This window comes from Portunus trituberculatus, chromosome 20 (assembly GCF_017591435.1).
Source record: "Portunus trituberculatus isolate SZX2019 chromosome 20, ASM1759143v1, whole genome shotgun sequence".
NCBI classification, from domain to species: Eukaryota; Metazoa; Arthropoda; class Malacostraca; order Decapoda; family Portunidae; genus Portunus; species Portunus trituberculatus.
In genome coordinates, this window is record NC_059274.1 from 12538852 (window position 1) to 12551089 (window position 12238).

The 12238-nt window shown below is 39.2% G+C and overlaps 1 protein-coding gene across 1 annotated transcript; it reads left to right on the forward strand.

Annotated features, from left to right (window-relative positions):
* The first annotated feature begins 3078 nt into the window (after positions 1-3078).
* LOC123506730 (leukocyte elastase inhibitor-like) lies at positions 3079-6481 on the forward strand. Its single transcript, XM_045259001.1, has 3 exons — positions 3079-3643; positions 4823-4952; positions 5065-6481. Exons 2-3 carry the CDS (start codon positions 4824-4826, stop codon positions 6160-6162), a joined length of 1227 nt encoding a protein of 408 aa, XP_045114936.1. The 5' UTR covers positions 3079-3643; position 4823; the 3' UTR covers positions 6163-6481.
* Positions 6482-12238: the final 5757 nt, after the last annotated feature.

Consider the following 12238-nt stretch of genomic DNA (forward strand, 5'->3'; position numbering starts at 1 on the left):
TCTGTCCCAGAACGTCACAACAACCTGAAATGGTTTTAATGCGACTACGTTCTACGCTTTGGCGGATCTAAATTCAACCAAGTATATATATATATATATATATATATATATATATATATATATATATATATATATATATATATATATATATATATATATATATATATATATATATATATATATATATATATATATATATATATATATATATATATATATATATATATATATATATATATATATATATATATATATATATATATATATATATATATATATATATATATATATATATATATATATATATATATATATATATATATATATATATATATATATATATATATATATATATATATATATATATATATATATATATATATATATATATATATATATATATATATATATATATATATATATATATATATATATATATATATATATATATATATATATATATATATATATATATATATATATATATATATATATATATATATAAGATAAGATAAGATAAGATAAGATGCTTTATTCGTCAAATTGTTTTACAAAATGTAATACAAAATGAAATTCATTTTGGCATTAGAGCTTCTTAGTAGTTGTATACACATTAAAAATATAGATAAAACCAGAGAAACAGGAAACATAAAATATTAACAAGAAACATTGCATAGGTTATTTTGTATAAAATGTAACATTGTTATAATATACATGTGATATCAAGTTGTCACCATCCCTATCATGAATCATCACCTACAGTTATCATGACAACTTAAAGCTAGAAGTTATAGTGATGATAGATGATTGAAAAGCAGAATGCTTTTAGGTACAAATGACTTTCTGTATCTATCAGTACGCATCATGGGCAGTGCTAACCTTCTTCCAGATTTAAGATGTGTGTAACAATTATGTAGCGGATGGGTTGCATCTTTCATCATTCTGTCTACTTGTTTCATTGTACCTATTTGATAAAGCTTATCTAATGATATGGTCTCTGCACCTAGTTTTCTTGCTTTTTTAACAATCCTTCCCAACTTCTTTTTATCTTTGCAAGTAAGTTTTCCATACCAGGCAGTGATTGAAAAGTTTAAAACTGATTCTAAAATTGATTTGTAAAATAGGCTAATGACCATTTTATCTACATGTAGGTTACACAAGATACGTACAAAGTGTAATCTTTGGTTACATTTCCTTGACACCATATCTGTATTGACACTTCCCTTCAACTGGTCATCAATCATAAAGCCCAAATATTTATACTGATTAACTCTTTCTACGTTTTCTTCTTCAATTGTTAATAGGTCTGGTACGTGTTTATTTTTAGTTCTAAAATCAAATATCATCTCTTTCGTTTTCTTTACATTAAGCTCCAAAAAATTTTGTTTACTCCAGTCAACGAATTTTTTAACTTGAGTTAGATAACCTTCATAATTATCATTTACAATTTTTCCTAAGATAACTGTATCGTCAGCATATTTTATAATAGTACAATCATCAATTTCACTTCTACAATCATCTGTATACAAGGTGAAAAGAACTGGGGACAATACACAACATATATATATATATATATATATATATATATATATATATATATATATATATATATATATATATATATATATATATATATATATATATATATATATATATATATATATATATATATATATATATATATATATATATATATATATATATATATATATATATATATATATATATATATATATATATATATATATATATATATATATATATATATATATATATATATATATATATATATATATATATATATATATACCGTTACTTTCTTCTGAAGTTTTCTCTCTTGAATGTGAAGAAGATGAAGATCAAAACGCATTCTATTGCACAGCTTTTATGTAGATTGTTGTCCATTGAGAGTAAAAAAAATAGATGTTAATTTTATCAGTATCATGTACAGCTTGCACTAATTAATGACAGTACACAAATGAGTGTCTTTACACAAAGTGACCAGGATTAACAAGGAAGAATGATGAATCAGACTGTAGCACACATTGTTTGGTGTGGGCCGTGAGGTACTGCGGCCACTGCTACTGTATACATGTATGTACATCAGTGGACTCAGTGCCAAAAGTCTGACACTCGTTATTCATAAACACGCGTGCATGACCGTTCCCTGCAGATTGTAAATAAAAGGAAAAGCAATGAGTCAATGTAGCTTCAGGTTACAAAAGTGTCCAACGGCATGTCCCTTAACAACAACAACAACAACAACAACAACAACAACAACAACAATAATAATAATAATAGAAATACCAATGATAATAATCGGTCTACCTCCTTCCTATGTTCCTACGCTATAGTACGCCAACTTTGGATAATCCATGTGTCTCCTTTATCTAAGAAAGGTACCTCTCTCTCTCTCTCTCTCTCTCTCTCTCTCTCTTAGCCAGAGAAAAACAAAACATTATTTGAAGTTGAAATGCTTACCACGACGTAGAATGACCTTTCACATAATCAGAGAGAGAGAGAGAGAGAGAGAGTGTGTGTGTTTCACTGTTTGATCTGCTGCAATCTCTGACGAGACAGCCAGACATTACCCTACGGAACGAGCTCAGAGCTCATTATTTCCGATCTTCGGATAGGCCTGAGACCAGGCACACACCACACACCGGGACAACAAGGTCACAACTCCTCGATTTACATCCCGTACCTACTCACTGCTAGGTGAACAGGGGCTACACGTGAAAGGAGACACACCCAAATATCTCAACCCGGCCGGGGAATCGAACCCCGGTCCTCTGGCTTGTGAAGCCAGCGCTCTAACCACTGAGATACCGGGTGTGTGCGTGTGTGTGTGTGTGTGTGTGTGTGTGTGTGTGTGTGTGTGTGTGTGTGACAGTTACAAAATCTTCTCTCATTCTTTACTGCCCCTGTGTTAATGGTGGGGACACATACACTCCCAGTCCAGCCAAGACTCAGAGGGACATTTAGGTTCCCCAGATAACTCAAGCAATCAAACCGGCGCAGAGATTCAGCCCAGGCGAGAGGGAGGAAGGGAGAAGGGCAGAGGAGTTGAAGAGAAGAGGCGAGGCACGAGTGGAGCTTGACGTCATTTGGGGTTTTCCACATACCACAACTCAGTGTCAACCTGTGCAGCGATATGCCATCACTGCTTTGTATTCTTCATTACGTTGTAAAGAACAAAAGCAGTCACACTGATGGTGAACTATTCACATTACCATAGTGTTTTGCACACTTTATGAAACAAGAATGCTACTAGTTTCCCATAAGTCGCCAGCTGGCAACTCTGGAGTTCCCACTAACAGATCCACTTTCCTGTTGTGACGTACATTTTGTCCACATTTAAAGAAGGTTTAAGGCAAACCACCGCAGTATTACTCTCACCGCTGCTGTGAGAAGGGACGACACAGCTTCAACACATACGACTAAGCGGGCATGGTGTCACAGTGAAGATACCTCTAGTACGCAGTAGTATTCACTTCACTCACTTCCCGTGACTCCAAAAAACTTGCCTTCATAGGACATTGTTATCAGCTCAGCAGTACCAGCAGCAGAAGCAATCTCAGCTGTGGGCAGTGACAGTCGTGGTCGTCTGTGTGTCTTCTACGTTCATCTGCCACACCATCAGGTTAGTACAAGGAGGAGACGTCTGTTGTTATTATCTGATTCAAAGTATTGCTGCCTTTATCAGTGTCACTATTTTCCACAAGCGTCCGTCGTCAGACCAGCGGTAAAGCTTGCGAGAACAAGATGCTTCGTGCATCGTGTTGCGTTGCCCTCCGGAGAGGACAAGGCAATGTGTCAGGCGAGGACGTCCCTACTGCGGGAACATGAGTGTGTGCACTGTCAAGGGTTAGGTGTAATTGTCAGCCTGCCAGTACACTTCCCCAGTCCTCGCAGTAAACAGGCTGTAAGCATGCCACATTCTGGCGCCCTGCAGCAACACAGTATATTGTTTCATAAGTATATTTGTGGCTACCTTTATATCAGACTGACATTCCCGTACACGGGAGACACATGGGACAATTATCTACAAGTAATTCCGTCAATGTATATCCTTTACTTCTGAGACAAATGATAATGATGATAATAATGAAAATAATGATAATGATAATAATAATAACAATAATAATAATAATAATAATAATAATCTGTTTATCAAGATTGCAGAATATACATTATGAAAATATACCAAAGGATAGATGGGAGGCTAAAGACTAGAATACGGGAAACTATCCCATTGGTTTATTGCTTGTACCATGGTGGGAGTCGTACTGAGGTGGTATCGGTCCGTGTGTGGTGCCTTTAGGGGTCTTCATTATCTTGTTGGTGTCGCGTGCCACGGACGGGAAATGGTGCGTCAGGAGGGAGCAGGTGGCGTGAGCGTGGGTGACACTGTAGGTCCCTCCAATCAATATAACCGTGTTTGTTAAACGAGAATTCCACTCTTGTCTTGCCTTACAATTGTACTACTTTTATAACTGACATAATAATATTATCATCCCTTACCATTATTGTTACTAGTATCATTATTATCTGTCATTGCTTCTATTATTATTATTATTATTATTATTATTATTATTATTATATTATCATCATCATCATCATCATCATCATCATCATCATTATCATCATTAATGTTATTGTTATTATCATTATCATTATTACTATGAACATTATTGCTTTTTTTTTTTTTTTTTTTACTGTTACTTCTATTGCTGTCGTTCTTCTCTTAAAACTTGTGCCACACGACATGACACGAGCGTCCCCGCCAACACAAAGGTAATAAGTGTGTATAAACCCACAGCATGCGTGCCCTGGTGCTGCTGGCGGCGGCCACCGCCTGTATGGCGATGCCCGGACCCCAGACCTTCCCGCTGAGCCTCCCCGCTTCGAGGGCGACACACCAGACTACGCTCGGGGACAAGATTCATGAGGTGAGACTTGGCTTATTGTAATTCAACGATGCTGTGATAAACGTTACGCTAAAAGCAATATTTTGAAGCCAGTAGGAATTGCAACATGTCTGAAAAACTGTGTGTCTTACAGCTTGGCCTGGATGTGTCGATGGAGCTGCAGAAACCCGGCAATGTGGTTATATCGCCCCTCAGTATTAGCGCCCTCCTCTCTGTCCTCATGATGGGATCTGCGGGCCGCACTCGCCAGGAGCTTCTCCGTGGTCTCCACTTCGATGACGCTCACTCCGAGAACGACGTCCACCTCAGTTTTCAAAGGCTGATGGAAGACATCTTTAGTGACGGACCCGATGTTACTCTCAACGTAGCCAACGGTCTCTTCCTGCAGAGAGGTCCAGGTATCATACATAACTTCACACACAAAGCTCGCATCCATTATAACAGTGTAGTTAGCACGCTCGATTTCTTCAACTCTTCTGTGGAATCCACGGAAACCATCAACAAGTGGGTGAAGAAATCCACAAATGGCATGATCCCCCATCTCCTCACGCAACCCCTTGATCCCCGCACCACCCTTGTTGCTGTAAACACTGTCTTCTTCAACGGCAAATGGCTCACGCCCTTCGACTCGAGCTTGACTCTTGACATGGACTTCGATACTGGTGCAGGGAAAGTTCAGGTGCCCATAATGATCGGGACATTCACCGTGAACTATATCGACATCCCTGAACTGGAGGCCCGCATGGTTGCCTTCCCTTACAAAGGCAACCGGCAAGCCATGTACGTCATTCTGCCAACAGGTCAACCTACAGCCAATCTCGAGCCACTGGAGCGGGAGCTGTCCGCTGAGAAAATCAACTCACTCATTGGCAATATGACAAAACTGGAGATGAGGGTGGGATTGCCTAAAATGCGCCTTTCCTTTAAGTCAAGCTTGCGAGACACGCTCAAGAAACTGCACATGGCATCCATGTTCGATCCCGCCGCAGCGAACTTCTCCCGTCTGTCGACGCTGCCTGTGTGGGTGGACGATGTATTGCATGAGACCGTCATCGAAGTCTCCGAGGAGGGCACTAAGGCCGCTGCTGCTACTGGAGCATTAACGTTTCGTAGTGGTAACTCTAATATCTTTCTTGTCAATCGGCCAGCGATCTTCTTCATCCGTGATGAGGTGTCCAGCGTACCTCTCTTCTGGGGCAGACTAGTGCGACCTGAGCCCCTCAGGACGTAGTGTCCACATTATCGTAAAGAACATGTTTCCTTGCACGATGCGTGGACACCCGACACCGACGCTTCCTGTGTGGGACTTATACACGAGGTGAATGTTTGTCCTGTAGGTGACTGTGAGTTTCGTGTCTGTTTGTCATCCTGTATCCATGTTTGTTCTGGCCTGTCTGTATGTATGTCAGTGCTTCTATCATTGTCTTTCTGTGTAAATTCGCTGTGTGAATGGCGATCTTAGTCTAAGAATATTTATATTGGCCAGACAGTGTGTCGGGTTCTCAAAGTTTTTTAGCAAATGACTGTAATAAAACAAAATATTTATCAAAGCAGTTGTGTGACACCTAGAAAACTTTTACATTAGCAGAATCCTTCATCCGAAATGGCATCATAAAATGCTATATACGTCCATATACCTATTACCTGTGCTGCAGGTGATAGTGTAAAATCTATGCCTGCTTTTTTGTGGTACGGTAACACACACACACACACACACACACACACACACCCGGCAGCTCAGTGGTTAGAGCGCTGGCTTCACAAGCCAGATGACCGGGGTTCGATTCCCCGGCCGGGTGGAGATATTTGGGTGTGTCTCCTTTCACGTGTAGCCCCTGTTCACCTAGCAGTGAGTAGGTACGGGATGTAAATCGAGGAGTTGTGACCTTGTTGTCCCGGTGTGTAGTGTGTGCCTGGTCTCAGACCTATCCGAAGATCGGAAACAATGAGCTCTGAGCTCGTTCCGTAGGGTAATGTCTGGCTGTCTCGTCAGAGACTGCAGCAGATCAAACAGTGAATTACACACACACACACACACACACAGACACACACACACACACACACACACACACACACACATGACTTCTGTCACTGGCTACAGTTGCCTCTCACGTGTACCTCGCCTTCTTCTTCTTTCCCTTTACATCTCTCATCCCATCCCTCTTCCCTTCCATCAGGCTTTTCATCATTCTTCCTTCACCCCCATCTCTCTCTCTCTCTCTCTCTCTCTCTCTCTCTCTTTTAACCTGTATATTCAAAACAGTACATCACACACACACACACACACACACACACACACACACACACACCGCGTAGTATAGTGGTTAGCACGCTCGACTCACAATCGAGAGGGCCGAGTTCGAGTCCCGGGAGCGGCGAGGCAAATGGGCAAGCCTCTTAATATGTGGTCCCTGTTCACCTAGCAGTAAATAGGTACGGGATGTAACTCGCGGGGTTGTGGCCTCGCTTTCCCGGTGTGTGGAGTGCGTTGTGGTCTCAGTCCTACCCGAAGATCGGTCTATGAGCTCTGAGCTCGCTCCTTAATGGGGAAGACTGGCTGGGTGACCAGCAGACGACCGAAGTGAATTACACACACACACACACACACACACACACACACACACACACACACACACACACACACACACACACACACACTTGACGTCTCTTACTAACAAGATGGACGAGTTGATACTATTAGTAAGACCCACATATACAGACAATGTGGCGATAACAGAGGCGTGACAGATAGTTCCTGAGATGTACAGGATGCAGACTTTAAGGCTCTTACATCATCTCAGGAACAGGAGCAGAGAGGAATGAAGTAACACTGTTTTGCCGCGCTCCCTTCAGCCCCTCATGCATCCCTGTGGAGGTCCCTGCTGAAGTGGAGACCATGTATGTACGAGTTACGCCACCCTGCCAGCCTAACAACACAGCCTCCACCATTCCGTGTATCGGCTGTCCCCCCCTTACATGCTACCACAACACACTTCCTCACTGATCACATCATTGATACTGCTGGTCATCTGTTGGAACTTAATCTCTTGAATATCAGAAATATCTTACACTAACTCTGCCAGGTAGTGGACCTTATCATGACTGACCTGAGTAAACAGTACTCGCTTCACAGACTGTTGTCTAGCTCCCTTGGGACACAGCACCCATTTCTCCATCCTGTGGACGCCTACACCCACACCGTGCACTGCCTGTCAGCTATCCCCAAGACACACTGACCCTGTCCATGCCTGACTCAGCCATGAGAGAGAAAAAATGAGTGACACATCACCTGCAGACCGAGGTGTTGGAAGTGGAGGACGTCCAGATCAAATGGGGCAACTATGTCGTCACCATCATGGAAGGCTTCCACCGCTACTTCCTAGCAAAGAGCGTTACAGTGCGCCCATCTGATGCCCCATGGATGACGCCCCGCATCAAAAGACCATGGGCCAGCAGAACTGAGCTCTTCACTCTTGGCCAGTCCAATACAGGAAAGTAAGGAGCAGATTTATTAAGGAGATTAAGGGGGCTAAGACAAATTATTATCCAGACAAAATACATCAGCTTAAGCTTGCCAACGACAGACAATGTTACTCTAAGATCAAAGTTTTGTGTGGCTTACAAAAACTTTTCTCTTCTCTCCTCTTACCTCATATCTTGCCGTTAATCTCGTGGCAGAAGAGATCACTGGTCACTTTGTCGCAATATGTCAAACCTTCCCTTTCCTCCACACCGCTCCTCTCCTGTCTCCTCTCTCCACTCCTCTCCTCCTCCCACAGTCCAGGCGGTGGATGTATTCAGTAAAATATTCAAATTTGAACCTAGATCCACCACACCTAATGACTTTCCTATTAAAATCTATAAAGAGTTTGCTTCTGAATTAGCAACATCACTGCGTTCCATCATAGATGCATCTCTCTCTCAGCACTCCTTCCCTGTGGACTGGAAAACACCCATCCCTGAAACTCTCACTCCAGTCTCCCAACGACCTCAGGCCAGTCGCTATCATACCCATCCCAACTTTATTTGTAAAGATTTTGTGTTCGACTGGGCTTGACATCACATAGTTTGGCAACATTACAGCAACATCCGCCTCACTACCTAATCAGCTTTCTTGAATTCATTTATAGTCACCTGGACAAATGGAACACCTTACTAGCTGTTGCATTTATGTACTTCAGAAAAGTCTTTCATCAATTTGACCATACTGTTGTCATTAACGTGTATTATTATTCAATGATTATTTTATTACTATTATTATTATTACCATTATTATTATTATTATTATTATTATTATTATTTTTATTATTATTATTATTATTATTATTATTATTATTATTATTGTTATTATTATTTTAGTAGTGTTATTATTTGTATCATTATTGCTTTTATTATTACTATACACAAAACCCCATAATAATTCTTCATCGGACAAAAGGATGAATCTGTTCACTAGATGTATTGTGTAGATAAGGCAGTGATTCTAAGGACTGAGAGGGCAGGGCAGTCTGATAGGAGATGACAGTCCCATAACAGTTCCTGAGAGATGGAGGCAAGGCTCATGTTATTCCTCTGTGGTGTGGCAGGATCGCAATCACAGTCTGTGATTTGCAGACAGTTTCCTTAGTAGACCTAGGCCGAGATTCACTATACAGTTACGCAGTTCTTAAAACCTTAAGAAGTTCGTATCTATACTATGAAGTATTCACTAAATAGTTACTAACGTCTTACGTACCTCAAAAGGTAAGAACTCTCAGGACCCCGTAAGGTTCCGTATCCGAGACCTATAAGCGCTTTTTCTCCTTTACACAATCCGCGAGGAAAATAAACACTACCGAAGCCAGAGGTTAGAAAAGAAGTAGATTGAAATAAAGAATAACAGGTTACATTACATGACAGTGGCCTGAGAATCGATGAAAGACTCTATAATGAAAATACAAGTGTATTAGCACATGACAGTAGCTTAAAAAGGAAAGGAGAGTGAAATATGCATTTACAAGTGACGTTACCATATGACAGTGGCCTGAGGATGGAAGGAGATTGGGATATATGCACTAGTACAGTGAATATAGAAAAACTAAATGATAGTACTAATCTTTTTCTGGTGACTTTTTGACGTTAATGTATACTGTATAAAACAGTGATCTGGGAGGTGTAAGTGCCTGGCAGTGGCAGTGCTGAAAATGACGAAAGAGAGAGAGAGAGAGAGAGAGAGAGAGAGAGAGAGAGAGAGAGAGAGAGAGAAAGAATGTGTGCCTGACAGTGACAGTGCAATATAAGAATTGCCTTTATTTCACTTGTATACATATAATAATGTTTGGCAGTGACTGTGATTCCAAACTTTTTATCTCATGAACGTTGATGAAGTAATACGCATAATATGTTACGTGACTTGTAGATTGTAGATTGTTTTCTTTCATTAATAATGTTGATGCGCACTATGGGCCGAGTTGGTACAAGTGAGCCGAGTTGACAATTGACCGAGTTGGCATAAGGTTAAGTTGTCCTGTAACACTCTTTTGGGCTCCACTGACGTATTGGTGTTTCTTGTATCATGTAATTATGACACATCATTTGTTTCTACTAGCTGCTGATTGGATAATGTCACTTGAGCTTATATGCAACAAGCGCTGCTATTGGCTGAAGGAAAACATGTCAACAATGTACAAATACTATTTACCGCAGACTACCGTAAAGAAGTGAAGCAGAGCTGAGAACATATCCAAGATGGCGACCATAAGAAACCTTTAGTGCATCGCATTAGGGTGAGTTCGTACGACTTGTCCTTACGTAATTCTTAAATAGGGAGCGTTAGTGAATCCAGCCCATGACAAGCAATACATTCTAAGACCAGAGGACATCTGCTTGAGGGCAAACGCTACACGCAGGTAAATTAAGTGTGTGGTTGACTCCACTTGACCTACGACCGTGCTTCTCCCTGTTATCCACCTGTTTTTCAATGTTGCCACACAAACATAACAATCTTTTAAAAGTGTTTATCATTCTTACAATACAGGCGTGACCAAATGAAAATTATTGAACAAGAGAAAACATTAAAGTGGACAAAATAAGAATTCAATGTTTTAAGTAAAAACTTCGAAAAATAATGTATGAACAGTATCTTAGATGAGACAAAGGGTCCTGATTGGACTCAAATACTATGACTAGGACAAATGTTAGATATCAGTGGCCCCTTTACCATCTCCCTTTGTTCATAAACACGTAGGAAAGTCCGTTCATTGTATATTGTAAGAAGGAGAAAAAGAATTGGTAACCTCAGTGTCTGTGCTTTCGTCCAGTAACTGCGGTGACTGGCAATGTCATCCTTACATTTGTATGCTTGACGAGAAACAACTGCAGCAACAACAACAACAATTGTAATAACAATAATGGTAATAATGATAATAGTGATAACAATAATAATAATAATGATGATAATTATGATGATAGTAATAATAATGATGATGATAATAATAATAATGATAATAATAATAATAATAATAATAATGATAATAACAATAATCATAATAATAATAATAATAATAATAATAGTAATGATAATGACAAAAATAATAATAAAAATGATAATAATAATAATAATAATAATAATAATAATAATAATAATAATAATAATAATAATAATAATAATAATAATAATAATAATAATAATAACAATAATAATAAAATCATAATAACAACAATTATACTACTACTACTACTACTACTACTACTACTAATAATAATAATAATAATAATAATAATAATATTAATAATAACAACAATAATAGTAATAATGATAATAATAGTAATAACAATAACATTGTCAATAATAATGAAAAGCTAGCTGCCTTTTACTTTCTTTAGTGATATCTGCTTTTCTGAGAAGTAATAGTGAAAAGTTCATCGCAACGAGGACCAATTTGCTTATAGTTTGGAAGAGAGAGAGAGAGAGAGAGAGAGAGAGAGAGAGAGAGAGAGAGAGAGAGCTCGTTGTAAATACAATATATCGAAACACCCTGCAATTTTGTGATGCGGCTGATGCCGAAGTGTCAAGTAGCGGGGAAAATGGTCAGGCATCTCCCTGGGCTTTGTGCAATTCCTCGTCAAATCACTGGGGTGTCCCGGTATCGTATTTGTAGCAGTCTGTTCTTTGTTTTATAAACGATACCTAGTATACAAACTCTACAAGGTCTATTTATTTATTTTTTTCCTAATCTTTTCACCAAGTCCTCTTGTGAACAGCATGCTGTGTTCCTACCTCTCCTCCTGCACGCGGCTGTCTGTCCTCTGCTGAAGACTTCATTAAA